This window comes from Notolabrus celidotus, chromosome 17 (assembly GCF_009762535.1).
Source record: "Notolabrus celidotus isolate fNotCel1 chromosome 17, fNotCel1.pri, whole genome shotgun sequence".
Lineage (NCBI taxonomy): Eukaryota > Metazoa > Chordata > Actinopteri > Labriformes > Labridae > Notolabrus > Notolabrus celidotus.
The window spans coordinates 16,613,648-16,628,582 of record NC_048288.1 but is presented as its reverse complement, the minus strand read 5'-3'; the positions used below and the strand labels follow the sequence as shown (position 1 = coordinate 16,628,582).

Genomic DNA, 14,935 nt, shown 5'->3' with positions numbered 1-14,935 from the left:
CTTAAGTCAACATTAAACCTGTATAAAGTGGGTGCCGTAGTGAACAGAAGATACCAATTTGAATGCAGTGAGAATGAGTAATCATAATTAATGAGAAAACTGCCCATGGCAGAATGGAAACACACATTTAGCTTTTTTTTTTCCTGCTAGGCAAGCTTTGGATATGAAAATGCTTAACAAACAGTGGTGCTCTATATGCAACTCAGTGTGTGCAAATATGAATATTAACACATGAAATATGCTTAGCAAATAGAACAACCAGCCCTTTGGATACATTTCTTAGAAACACGTAGACGTTAAACCACAGCTCTTAAGTAGTCGATACTTCTGAGAGGTATTATGCAATATGTGAGTTATAAGACCTTATCATGGAGAGTTTTACAAAAACAGATTCAACAAAGGGGCAAAGAGAAAGGCAGGAAATAGGTATGAAAGTCTAAAAAATGTGGAAAGAAAGGAAGCCAATATGAAGGAAAAGATGAAAAGGTCTGAGAGTTTTCTCATAGACAGACGAGAGGGAGGGAGAGGGGGAGAGAGGGTGAAGGAGCACTCCAGCCCATTTCTGGGGCCATTACAGGAGGGAATGGCTCCCATTTGTCCCACCTTGACATTTGAGAGGATCTCTGATTACACAGGAGAGGTGCAGGCAGAGGTGAGCAAAAAGAGAGTCCTCCACAGGGGTCTGTGGCACGGTGAGGATGATACACCATAGTTACAACAATGAGGAGTCAAGGGTAAAAATAACAGGGCACCGGGAGAAAGGGGCCGATATGGCACAGCAGGACTGACGCATTTACTGTCTTTTTAAACACACTGCCCCTGCCCTGTGCCTTTCACCTACATATCCCCAGGAGGCACCTACAGGACTCAGCGGCATGGATACAAATAGACCTTACAGGGAGGGTGGGGGCACATGGGTGCTTTATCTCAATCTGCTTTACAATAAAAAGCACATGACCCTGAGCCTTGTGCACTTACAGTATGTTGAAAATCTGAATGGTTGATCAGGGCATTTTCATATTGGTAGACTGAATGTTTGGTGGATAGGATGCTAAGAGGGTTTGTACTGTAAGCTGCCAAACTACATTGGCTACGTTCCAAATCCATGATTCTCTTAAAAATCAAACCCAACAACTTGGAGTGAAAACCATAACCCACCATCTATAAAAAACAATGTGAACTATTTGATTTTATTTCAGTATTTCATTCAGACCATTTGTGACATCTTGACCCTAAACGCCAACTAGCTAGCACCGGAAGAAGCCAGTGCTGTGACACTAATCCAAAGCGTCCAGGAACAATATCCCATTTATTTTGTATATGTCACAAAAAGGGGTGCTTGTTAAGAGGACAGACTATTACTGGATATCCTGCTCATACATATAGGATGTGCATGAATAGGGTCTGGAACCATGTGACAAGAAGAGACAAGAGGAAACACGGAGATAATTGTCAACAACCTTGAGCTAGTGACCCACTGAACTCGACATGGGACTAAAATTAGCCGAGTGAATGCTACATATCTTCACGTTTCATGAGGAAGAAAGCAGAAACCCCAACATGAACTCGCCCAAAAATGTAGTGGAATTTACAAATGCAATCGTGTATTTGCTTCTGATGCTGTGGGGAGGTAGCGCTGCTCCCTGCTGGGTAATGAGCTGTGTGTGCAGGGAGCATGCCGCTTTCAAAGAAAGCAAGGGGAGCAGAGGAAAGGAGGAAGAGGAGGGAGGAGGGGAGTTTAGTCAGAGGTCAGCTGGAGGTAAAGCATTTGGGTGCCGTTCAAAACTCTCATCTCCACAATGGGCAGGAAGACAGACAAGAGTGTGGCGTGGGCGGGGTTGGTGGTGTTGGTGCGTTCAAAGGAAACAGACTGGTGAGGCAGATAGAGAAACAGTGTGAAGGCATGTGAGTTGAACGGCTGATAGAGGGAGCGAAGGAACAGAGACAATTGAGAGAAAACAGTGCAAATAGCTGATAGAAGTGGTCGGCAAACAGATGCCAACACAAACGCAGCAAAAGGTTCAGCAGTGTGAAGCATGCTCGCTCTATCTCTCTCAGATTGTTTTACATGGTTCTGCAGCAGCGAGAAAGCTTGAGGGCAGTGGTGGTAATAACTGCTCTGGGAATTATTCAATTAAACAGCCCATCCATCCCCTCAAGCATTCTCCCTCCTCCTTCTTCTCTCTGTCCTCTCGGCAGTCTGTGGAGGCGGCTGGATTGTTGGGGGTCAAGAGAGCAGTCTGGGCTGGGCGCTCATGACCCGGTCAGCTGGCTGGACAAGCAGCCATTTGGAAGGAAGAGGGGGGGGGGCAGGGGAGGCTGTGAACAGGCCCCTAAGAGAGTGAGAGACTTGGATTGTCCTCTTGCGTGTATATAATATACACAAACAGCCAACAGAAACCACACCTGACCTTAAACCACACAATAACCTTGAGCTAAGACAATCTATTTCTGGTTAGGAAAAGGAAGAGGGGGAAAAGAATGGTTTTACAATAGTCACATGTTTGCTGGGGAAGCCAGTTGATCAGTTAATGCCAGATTTTCTTTGAATGCAGATCAGCCCTTGGAAGCAATCTCTAAATTTAAAACCACATTCTTTATTTGATTCTGACGGCTGCATTGTTCTCACTGCGTGCAAAGAAGTCAGATTTTCCAATGATGCAGCACTTTGAAAGCCAAATAAGGCGTGCTGTGAGGGCCGCATGCCAGGCGGTGCATCTCTTCCATGGTGCTGGGCAGAGAGGTTGAATGCCTGGCTTTACAGGTCTGATCTAAGTGCTGATGGGCAGCCAGCTCTTGCCAACATTTGGAGGGCAAGGTGACTCTTCCATTTACTGGCCCTACAATCAAACTTTCCTGCCAACTTGGAGGCCGGCTGTCCAGATTTCCCCCCGCTTTCTGCTGAAATCCCCTGAGAGACTGTGTAAGTATGCATGGAAGAGAGGGGCTCCTCTTGTCAATTCTCTGTGTAGGCAGGGGTCAACCTAGAAAGGCTGGACAGGCGCCAGAGATACAGGTTGCTAATAACACTTCCAGCACTACCCTACTGTGATAATGCAATAAAAGGTTGCCGTGAGGCTGAATTTACAGTCTCTTTTGACAATTACTGCCATGTAACAAAAGAAACAAAGCCGTGAGAAAAAATAATGCTATGGTGGCTGCAGTGAAAAAGAAAGACCACAACTAATGTCGCCAATTTAGCGAAGAGAGATCAAGCAAAGAGCAGACAAAGCGAGCAGTTGTGAGTGGCTCTAACTCAATCAGAGAGCAGTGGGGAACCGCCCCATCAATCACTGTCTGCTTGCCACCCCGGCCGAATCACGCCGAGTTGAGTGGTGGAGAAACACCAGCGAGTCGACAGCCTGCTGCGCATGAACACAGTGACCGAAAATGACCCCAGGGACCAGGCGCTCAGACAGGAGGGTCTTTTGCTTTACTTCCTACCTACCTACCCTCATCCTTACTGCAAACAAACTTTGAGTCTCTCTTGGGACTAGCTTGATTGTTTGAATGAAGAGCCCTGTGGTCGAGCCCCTCCTCCTCCTCCTTACCCCGCCTTACACCTCTTGTGGATCTGTAAGCACCAGGGCGTTAGGGCAACAAACAGGCAGCGTAGGGCCACAACCACATCAATCAAAATCTTGAGCCCCCATTCAAGGTTGGGACCACTGAACGAAACATGTCTGACAAGCCTGGACACGCTTTGTTAGAGTGTCCAGAACGCCTTCATCAATCCAGCCAAACCTCGCTTCTCTTGCCTTTCTTCTTTAGGACGTTTGCAGAAGTAAGACATTTGGAGGGTTCTGTTTCAAAGTAATCCACCCTGGAGTACTGCTCTACCACCCACGTATCCTTAACCCAAATCATTCCTCACTCATTCACCCTACCAATCACTTCTTGTTGTTTTTCCATACAGCCTCATAAAAGAGGAAATCAGCATTTGATGGAAAGAAAAAAAAAAACAGACAAAAACCTGTTGCTAATTATATTACATGAGGCAGCGAGAAGGGGAGATGGTGTTTATTGCCAACTGTCCTTTGGAAACAGAAATGCATAATTGAATCATAGCCTCAGCGTTAATGCTTTTTCATCGGTGCTGGAAGGAAAATGAGAATGAATTTCCTTACAGTGAGTGGAAGCAAGTCCAGATAGAAATACCAAGTGTTGTCCTCTAATCACGAGTCTCTCCATATGGCTCCTTCCCTAACAATCTGCTTTAGATAAAAAAAATAAAAGCATACAACTGACATCTCTGAGCTGTGTTGGCAGTGGCTCTCCTCCACTAGATACTTCGATGTAGGGAGGCTTACACTGGTTTGGTGCCGAAAAGAAGAAGAAGAATAGGAGTATAAAAAGGGAATTCAGCAGCTGTGTGCCAGAATCAGCTTAGTGACATTGAATCCTTGGCAAGAATCAGTTGCTTACACCCACATCAAGATGAAAAACAAAACAGGCAGACACGTGAGACCGTATGATGCTTTTGTGCTGCCGCAGATATGTGACAGGGGCTTGAAATCCAGTGGTTTATTTATGAGCACTGGCTTTGTCTCGTCTCTTTCTCTCTTTCTCTCTTCCTCTCCCTCCCTTCGTTCCTCCTTTTTTCCTACTCCTACGCTGCGAAGTGGACCGCCCTCCCACTGTGAGGCAGAGTGGCTCGCCTCCCGGTTGTGGTCAGGTTGTGCATGAATCAAAGTGGTGACAGAGCAGCGGGGAGGATGGCAGATGCCACGGCCAGAAAGCTTTTCAATCAGGCTGCCCTTCCAAGCCGCGGCCAAGGTGAAACACTTCAACGACGGATGAAAAAGGACCCTCAACCCCACAGTCACCTCCACACACACACACACACACACACACACACCCATGAGCTGCATGCATGCAGCCACACATGCACAGACCTACTTTAATCCTGTTCATTAGCCAGGGAGTAACCCTGCGTGCTTAAAACAGATGAAGAAGAGGAACAAGAGTAGAGAGTGAAGGTCAACAGCTTCCACATGCAACTCCTCTGTCTTCTGTCCTGCTTTTTTTTTTCCTACCCCATGATAATAATTAACAAGGTGAACACCTTCCATTTAGCACCACTGCCTCGAACGGCTCACCTGCCTAGTTTCATTTTGCACTCAGCAAATAGGATGATGTGTTGTAAATAGAAATTGAGGATGCTGAATGCTTTTCCCTGGAAGTTTTATCATGCTGACAAAATAAGGTTTGGCATAATTGCAGTGAAGTGCAAACAAGATACATCCAAAGTAGATTGCTCTTTGATATGCTGCTGACAAGCTAGTTTTTCAAGGCGTGATGTTGTAATGTAATTTTAGCTGTAATTTGATTTCCATTGTTCTGTACTGTGGGAGTCTTTGGCTGTGAAAAATACCAGGTGCATAATTTCAGCTGCTTTTGTCAAACCTGGTTGTTAGAAGAAGCAGTGACGCCCTGCGCAGTTTTTATTTTGCTGTGCCCGTTTTTTCAGTGTTGCTTTGAACTCTGCCTGCACGGATGCTTTGGTGACAATGTGCTTTGAAAAGAAGCAACACATCCACACAACAGAAATAAATGTCTTCTAACAGGCTGTAAGTATCTCCAACAATCTCTGTCACTCCAAATCCCCGTCCCTTAAGCCCCTGAAGGTCACAGCACTTCCCTTCTTTAAAAGCCTCGAGAAGTTCCTGATGCATTCCTGCCTTATTTATTTTCCTCCATGACAACCGCTGATAAACGGTCTCTCAGCCTACTTCTCCTTATTTGCCCATGGTTGCCTTGCAGAGGAGCGTGAGAGAGGAATTATGGGGTAAGAAGGTCTTCAGATCCAGTGAAGAGTTATCGGCTCTCACTCTCCAGCTGTGAAGCCCCGCTGCTCTGTGTCATGCATGTTTCGCATGCTTTTCAGGTGGAAGGGCAACAGGGGAATTAGGGAAAGTGGACAAGTATGGATCTTTTCCCTAAAGCCCCCTCTGACCTGCACTCTCACTTCAGAGAAACAGGTGGCCCTCTTTGTCGGACATGATGTCCGTGTGAGTGAAGTGAGTGGGATTGCACATGACAAAGAAAGAGCCAACTATAGATCCAGTGAAGGGTAAAACTCCTCTCCTCTTCTCCCAGGCTGCTGTTAGTCATCCCTGGAGTCCATGCCTGGTCAGGAATGCCAGGAGGGGCAGGATGTCTCTTGTGGAGGGTACACAGTAGAGAATGTTTGCCTTCCCAGCAGGGCCAGCAGCTCCGAGGGGGGTCAGCTCGGCAGGAGATCCGAGTGGAAGGGGGGGCAGCAGGACAGAGAAAGTAGGAGGCTACAATTAAAAAGAGGAAAAGAGTGCTTTCCCAAAGCTTTGAGTTACAGGCACCTGAAGGTAGGGGGGCTGGCAGACTTTTTGAAGCGTGGCGAGGCGGGAGGTTTTCCCTGGCTCTCTCCTCTATCTCCCACACACAAAGGCTTGCTTTAGAAAGCATTCTTCAAATATCTCTGCTGCATAGTACCACCCTGCTACACATCTCATCTGAGCCCCCCTCTCTATCTGCTCCACACACTGTCACACTGGAATTTCTGTGGGGTCCAGAAAAATACAACCCAGACAGAGAGGAAAGCAAAGAAACGAGGGAGTGCTGAGACACGGGAGACAGCCTCTTCTTTCTCTGTTTTTAACTCATCTCTTCAGCTCCTGCAGAACAAACAGTGCAACACTGACCGGCTGGCTGGCTGCAAGGGATTTCAGTGAGCTGAGCTCAAGAAGGAGCTATTTTTTTGGGTTGGTCAGCAAATCTGATGCCATCAATGATTCATAATGTTGTCAGGAGTGCATCATGTCTATAGAAAGTTGCTTTTTCTCTGTGAGTCAGCAGGCGAGGAAGAGATGCAGAGAACAACCAGCAGCCAGGGATTAAAGATTCTCTTTGTCTTGTATACTCTGACTCTTCCCTCTGCCTTCTGTGAAACCTGTCTGTCACTGTCTTATATTCGAATTCACTAAAACTTCTATTTTCCTTACAGAAAACAAAGCTGCCACTGTCAGAAGATCCTGTCAGCCGTTATCAGATCACAGAGAAACAAAGAGTGCGCACACACAGAGGGTGTGGAGCGAAAAGCATATCTATTTACTTCTGTTTTTTTCAATAGAGCTTAGCGTGCTCATTCCGCTGGTTTTCCAAGCTGAACTGACTTCAAATATTTGCCTTGATGCGGGCTGCGCCTTCCCCTCAAACTTCATTAGCTGTGAGAACGGCAAGGGCGGCCCCTGAAACTCCACTCTGTGAAAGTCTACAACGGTGCGTGAAAGGTAAACACGTTCTGCATTCAGAATCGCAAGGGCTCACTTAGTCTCCTTATCTCTGTGATGAAGTGTTTTCCTCCCCCAGCTCTCAGGATACAGGCCTCTGCACTTCCCCAAACAAACCTGTCAAGGGTAGCGCACACGTGCAACAACACGGCCGCGGCCAGACTCCACTCAGCGTACCCTGTTTTTCTTTTTACGAGCTCCACTTTGAGTGCTTCTTGTTTGGTTTGCTGATAACAGCCATGTAGAGGAACATGTGGTGCATGTGTGTTCCATTTACCCACTAATTAGATTGCAAGGCAGTGCACTGAAGCATGCATTGTAGCCGCCGCCCCCACCCCACTCCCTCCACCCACTCTGCCAGTCCATCAGATAAGGAAGCCATTCTGGCTCTCATCAGTTTCCATTATGTAACGGGCAGATTTGGTGAGTGGAGCTGCGACAGGGAGTCTGATGGCTCCAACACAAATCACACCCAACTACTGTCTTCAGATACATAAGTAACTATTCCCTCCGCTCTGTGTAATTAAGTTAGCTGTGACATGCCTTGTCAGCGATTAGCACAATAACTGCCCTCGTGTTACACAGAGGCATAATTTGAAATTAAAAAGAAAAGGGCAAACTGGATTTTACTTTCGTGGCTTGTCTTTGTTGGATAAAGCCAAAGTAAAGCCGCACAAGGTGGAATATATTGTGAAGTGGAACTAAAGTACCATGAAAACCACTCCATTAAAACCATTAAAAATGAAACGGAGCACCGAGTTAAAAATAGGAAAAAAGGCTGTGGGTCAGGTCGACCACGTTTCCCCTGCATGAGACCGCATGAATCTGAGACTTCCTCAAAGTTCCAAGCCGTCCACCTCTGTCATTTGTTAGCGTGTCCTCCTGACTCACAGTTTACGCAACCTTCTGAACACCGTCTGTAGGTTGTGTGGCTCCAGACTGAACAATAGGGTGAGAGGAAGAGAGGGTGCAGACACGTTCACTTCATAAACTTCATCAACTAACCAATAAACTGATGATCCACAGTCTGCTGATTCAGACACTGCTAATTTGTAAATGATACATGGATGGATGACTGATCTCAAAGCCCCCCTTCTCTTCAACCAAGAATAAACTTCCTCCAGTCTGAGGAACTGAATTCTTTTGACTGCACGTGTTTAGTAACAGGAAATTCATTCCTGACTAATTTGATTAGCACAAGCATTGTTACTGCTACCCCCCTCCTCGTGCCCTCCCTCCCTCACTCTCTCTCTTTCTAACAGTGGATCTTGGACGGTTTAATAGTCCCTCTGGTGTTGAAATCTGACCCAAAAGAAGTGTCAAGGAGCACCCAGCCTTTAAAAGACAGCAGTATTCAACCTGCCATAAATCTCTGACAGCACTAAAAGAAAGGTTAAAGCTGGATTGAATTCAGGATTAAAACACCAAACACTGCAAACGTATACAGAGGGGGCCGTTGAGGGAGCACAAAAGAAGCGCAGGGTCCAGGTTTAGGGTGGAGCGGGGATACAGTAACAGGATCCTGCAAAGCTCTGTTCTCTCCCGAGCCCTGCAGCGTAAACAAACAGCTGAGACAGAGCAGGGCTGAGGCACCGACACACGCACAAAACCACACACGCACACACACACACACACACACACACACACACACACACACACACACACACACACACAAAGACAGGCAGGCAATCAGAGCGAGGCAGTCTGCCCAGGCAAGGCTCACCTCAGGGCACACACACTGACACAGACTCATCACATTACTGTCTGTCTCCGGTTTCATCGGCTTAAACTATCTATTTGACAACAGGTTAGCCGCTTAGCCTTTTGTTGGAGGCGGCAGCTCGTGGCTTACAAGTCAAATAAGGATCGGTAACTGGCTGTCACAGAGAGAGATCCATCTTAACAGAGTCATTTCACATTTTTTAAGCTGAAATCTAGAAGCAGATGAGTCAGATAATTTCCCTGTTTCCGTCTGCTTTGTCAAAATGAGCTGAGACTTGTCTTTTTATGTAACCCTTTTTTTTGGGGGGGGATTTTAAGAGGGACGCTGGAAATTACCGGCTGATTTTTATCCAAAGTTCATGACTCATTGTGGGTCTCTGGACCCCACAGCTCTCTCTCTTAAATCCTTCTGCAGAAATATGGCAACTCAAATCGATATTATACCCCAATGACTTCACTCCACCAGGACGGGAAAGTGAGGACATTCAGAAACCGACAGACAGGGGTGAGACATTCCTGCTGCTCTATGTAGTGTGGGAGCAGGAGTGCACTGACACAGTTTCAGAGAGCCTGCGGACACTAGATGGAGCAGTTTCATGTGCAATGTGCACGAGGGAGAGGGGGGTATAACACACACATACACACACAAACACATAAACGCCTCACAGCAACACACATGCCCGCATGCTTTGAACTATGAATACATCTATAGGTTTGTTTGTTAGTGTGAACAGCTTCTGTGAAGCCTTTTATGGTGCAGTCATTCCTAAAGTGTGCGGCCCAGGGGTTTAATAGGTGCCTTCAGAGGATTTACAGACGCCCATTTCAGCTGAAAAGAGGCCTCAAGGCACTCAGATTATTTTCATATTTCTTTTCTTTTTAACTAGATTGGAATAGGGCCTCAGAGACAAATTCAGACTGCATGAAAAATTGAGGATTTTGGGGGCCTATAGTACATCTGTTTTTCATAGACAATATAAATCACTCTTGATGCAGCCAACTCACTTGCACTCCCGGTCCTCCAGATCGAAATGCGGATTAAAGTTGATGAGGATCCTCTGGTGAGGACCAGGCGCAGATATCACCCACGTGCATCTCTGAGAAGAGGGATAAGACATGGGGTATCCCGGCGAGGTGAGGTAGTTGGGGTTTGAGATTCTGATGTTGCCTCCACATTTGTCTGCAGAGGGGGAGAGAAGGAGTACATTAAGGGGTGAAAACTCCCACAGATTACACAGACAGAACAGCTGGACTACACAAGTTCAAGAGTGTGTTCTTTCAGCGGAGTGTCTCACTGCTGTCTGTTACAAACTTACATTTTTAACCAATCACAATGCCCAAAATAATATGGAATTAAATGTAATGTTTCATATAAAAAAGAAGGTATTTTTACTCCAATTAACTGGTTCCAGCAAGCAAATATTTCTCTGCACAAACTTTAACTAAGTTTAAGTATCATAATGTTTCTGCATGCACTTTAGAACAACACTTTATCAATGATTGTACTTTTAATTAAATAATGATAGAAATAAATGATATTAAGTTACACAGACAAAAGGAGTCAACCACACTTAAATAAGAATTTAAGATTAAGGAGCGACTCTGCTAAAAAGTGTGAATGGAGAAGTTTTCAGGCAGGTCAGTTTGGCCGGAGTCAAAAGTTTCAGCCACACAATCAGTTACATTAGACTTCCTCATTAAGTCATAATTTTAACTTTAAAAAGAATAAACAGTTTTTTCAACAGGCCCACCATCTGTCTTCAAATGTATCTTCATTTGCGCTTTATTCATCCTTTTCATTACAAAAGCTTTCACCATCTGCTGACTAACCTACACGCACAAATCACTCGCTTCGGGATAAAACGAGAGAAGGAATATAAGCGCAAAAGTTGAAACGAAACTCAAACTGTGAGGAGAACAAGGGGAAGTTGTGCGTGGAGAATTTGAGCTGACTTTTTGAACTTCACCAAAGCTCACAAACTCAACCCACGGTAATAGAAAGCTGTCTCCATGAGGATAAAAATGATTTAATAATGTTTAATAAGATAGTTTATTTAAGGTTCAAAGGCCATATAAAACTTCAATTGCATTTAGATAAAATGAGATAAACATGCAGTAGAAAGAGGCTGCTCATAATCAGTCTTAAACAGGAGTATTTAAGAATAGCATTAATAATAGATGTATGAAACACAATAAAGGAGGGCAACTGATTTACATCTAAAGTCAACATGGAGTAATAGCGTCTTAATCTCTTTAAAAAAATATATGAAGAGGGATTTTCCTAGTGTGGGTAAAATGGGCAGGTGAGCGCATGCGAGTTTGTCAGAAGATCAGCGGAGATCAGAGCACCCTAATCTCTTAAAAAAATATTGGGATTAGTAGCTTTACTAGGTACATAAAAGCTTATTTATATAGATATCACATGTCCCACTTACCGTTTTTGAAAGCCTTGACCACCAAAAGGATTCCCATGAACAGGATAAAGACTAATCCACAATGCATCCTTGTTTTCTCTCCCAAAAAATAAAATTACGCATATAAAAAAAACTCCAAAATTAAACTCCTCCAACAGGGTTTGTTTGTGAGCCAAGTATTCTTCTGTCTTCTCTTAAACTCGACAAATAAAGCAGAAGTGTCTCTTGTAACGAAGTTGATCTGAGAGCGGGCTCAGGTCGCTGGCATCCTGTCATTCAGCTCCTGTTTCCTCTCGCCTGTGCCGGCTGCGCTCCTCTCTCCATCGCCGCCCGTGCCATATCCTCTCCAAAGAAGCCAAAAGCGCAAGATATATGAAGAAATGACTCACTCCTTTTTGCGTTCGTACTCCGTCAAATGATCAGGCAGGGGGTAATCCTTATTGGCTGTGGGAGTGAACAGAGATAGAAGTAGGTGTGAGAAGGTTAGGAATGAATGCTGCTGCCGTGCGCTGTGGACGGATCCCCAATGTGTCTAAACGCGCTGTCTGCTGATACAACACGGCTACAAAGGCACGGGTACACCCCTTCCCCAAAACTGTGACCACTTTGCTTCTATAGGCCCAGAGTGGGGACTTGGAGAGGTTGCTGATTGGCTTGATTACTTGTAGCCAACCTGTGTGGGGAAAAGTCCAGTGTCTTTATATGTAAGCGGAGCTGCACACTGAGTCACAGAGCACCAGCAGTCCGTTAAGTGACATGACTCTCTCTCTCTCTCTCTCTCTCTCTCTCTCTCTCTCTCTCTTTCTTTCTTACACACACTCTCTCTCTTTTACGCACTTACGCTCTCTTCCCCTCCCTCACTCTCCCACAAAAAGGAGCAAGACATTAATGGAACATGTAGTTACCAAACAGGATTCTCTTCAGACACCTTTCTAAATATTTTTTGGGAGATGTACAAAATATGAAATGCTGTGACATTTATAATACGACATTGTAAATTGTCTATATTTTAGCTTGGATTATTAGAATCACTTTTGGGCTTTCCTCAGGATGTCCGCCTCTGCTTGGGATTCATTACCTATCTGACACACTGAACTACTAAAGTGTTTCCTTTTCTGTCCCATAGAACAGATCCTCTTGCTCAAATAATAACCTATCTCCACTATTAAAAGGCCCAGTTTTTTTTTGCTCAGGAGCTAAATAATAGAAGTGTTTTTTTCCCCTGTAGTCCTTCAGGAATTCTTTTATGCACCAGTAGCTCTCCAGATGCGCGGATTGTCAGAGCCTGCCCCACAACAGTGACACCATTAAACTGGCACTCTGGAAATTTAGGGGAAATCAATTAAAGCGTAAATTAAAGTAGCCTCGAGGCTGCCCTTAGTGGGTCACACTGCTCAAAAAAGGAACGGAGCAGGCTTGTGTCTAACAGACCTCAACCGGCACGTTCAGTCATGTACAGTGGAATCATGCTTAAACACGATGCAAAGAAGTACTTAATCATTATTTACCACATATATGCTGGTAATGTTGTTTGTATTTTGTTATTAGAAGATTAAAGACTGTAAAGAATAATGCGAACATGTCAGCAACATTTGTAAATGTGTGCGTATAAAGTTATCTTTAAACATGATTACAAATCTATTTTCATATCAGCCACTGTAAAGAAGTGATATTTCGCCATATATCAGTCTAGAAGATCAGCTGCATTCACCTGCGTCTTGAGGACTCGCAACCCCCGCAGACATCCAGCCCTGCTCTCTCCTCTTCCAGCATGCGTGGAGCAGAGTATACGATCCGATTGGCTTCCCCTGATTCTGTTAAAAATGAAACCAGTTCTTCTCCAGAGTCCCCCTCAAAGAATGTCAAGTTGTGTCCCCCCCACCCCAAACCCCCTTTTACAGAGCTGGGTGATAACAGCACCGCCGTCCCGCTCGCTCCTCTGTCCCCACCGCGCTAAGACGCACAGCCGATGCCTGGAGACTCGCTCTCCTCTCCGTGTATACACTAGTCTCCTTCCCGGTGATCTCTCCGGATCTCTCTGTCCTTGTCTCGCTGCCTTTCATTCAGCGCTTTTCACAAGTGAAATCCAGCCAGAGTGAGGGTGAAATATAAAGTCCAACAAATCTCACGGAAAGAATATTGTACAGAAACAGTAAAAGTCCGGGTTGATATGATAAGTTTCTTTCCCCCCAGTCCGTCTCTCCGTGCGCCACCGCTCTCCGCTGCTCCACTGATGCGAATGCAGAAGGTTTGAGTCCCTGCCAGACCCACACGCCCCCTTTACGAGGGATGAGTACGCGGACGCGCGTGATTGTGTGTGTGTGCGCGTGTATTTGTGTGTGGAGGAGAGTGTCTGCAATCGAGATGCAGATTTCACACAGCTGCCTCTCGCTCACAACCAGCCTGTAACCTTATCAGGATTCACATCAGATAGAAAATTCGCTGACCTGGTGGATGCACGTGTAAGCCATCTTGATTGAGATTTATATTTTATTATGGATCACTCCAGAAAAAAACCCTGCATTTTACTATCTTATGGAAAACTATACCAGGTTACATTTAAGTGTTATAAAAGGATGTCACAAGAATATTTCTGCAAACCTCCAACCTTGGATAACTGAAGTGATTTAATAGGTGTAAAGAAAAAAAGAAAGGGAAAAGGATGCAGGTTAAGGACCCTATTGCCATATACTTATATATACAAGTTCCTAAAGAAATATGCCGAATATTCTAGAGGTACTGTGTGGGCTGATATCCTCTTTCTGGGAGCCTATGGGGCCCACAGGGGCTCACTGAGTGTGTAGTGCTGTTTCCTTGAACAAAGAAGCTGTTCTTTTTTGAACAATCTGGTGCCTATCTGTCACACACTTCTGTCTGTACCAAAAACACACACACAGACATTTTAACTACCAACAGCATATGTCATTTATATCATGATCTTGTCTTTTGCAATGCATTGTGGGTGATGTGACACCAATCAGAGGTGTTAAATAAGTAAACCAACAGAAGAAACAGATAGAATAAAGGTCCCTTTAGTTTTAGTAATATTTCAAAACAAGATTCATGTGGATCATATTGAAACATTTGTTAGAATAGGAAATGTCTTTACTTGGAATTAAAGTTTCTGAGTTTTTAAAAGACAAACCTTAGATTTTAATTGCAACCCTCTAAATAAGAGGGTTAATTGCAACCCTCTAAATAAATTCAATCCCACACCCACATCTAATAATACTCACACCAGGAATTTCCTTGATAGATTTGGGAACATAACAGAGGAACGAGCCAAACTTTGGTCAAAGCATTCATTCACATTTTCTCTTATTGTGCAATGATCCAATAAGAGGAACTGGAACTAAAGCAGCCCACTTCTCAGAAAGTTGAAAAATACCTCTCAGCTCTTACTCCCGAACAACACTCGCTGCTGGGCCTTAAGAGCCAAGCCTGACACACACACACACACACACACACACACACACACACACACACACACACACACACACACACACACACACACACACACACACACACACA

The 14,935-nt window shown here is 44.9% G+C and overlaps 1 protein-coding gene across 3 annotated transcripts in view; it reads right to left on the bottom strand.

Moving 5' to 3' along the window:
* The window catches only part of nrp1a (neuropilin 1a), an 86,811-nt gene that overhangs the window by 59,482 nt on the left and 12,394 nt on the right, over positions 1-14,935 (bottom strand). The window contains exons 1-3 of one of the 3 annotated variants that reach the window (XM_034706679.1): positions 13,116-13,647; positions 11,426-11,848; positions 9,996-10,170 (exon numbers count right to left, since the gene is read on the bottom strand). In XM_034706679.1, coding sequence (XP_034562570.1) covers positions 9,996-10,170; positions 11,426-11,492 — 242 coding nt within the window. In that variant the 5' untranslated portion in view covers positions 11,493-11,848; positions 13,116-13,647. Of the gene's footprint in view, positions 1-9,995; positions 10,171-11,425; positions 11,849-13,115; positions 13,648-14,935 lie in introns of those variants that run through there. The other 2 variants (XM_034706678.1, XM_034706677.1) reach the window with 2 other exon arrangements.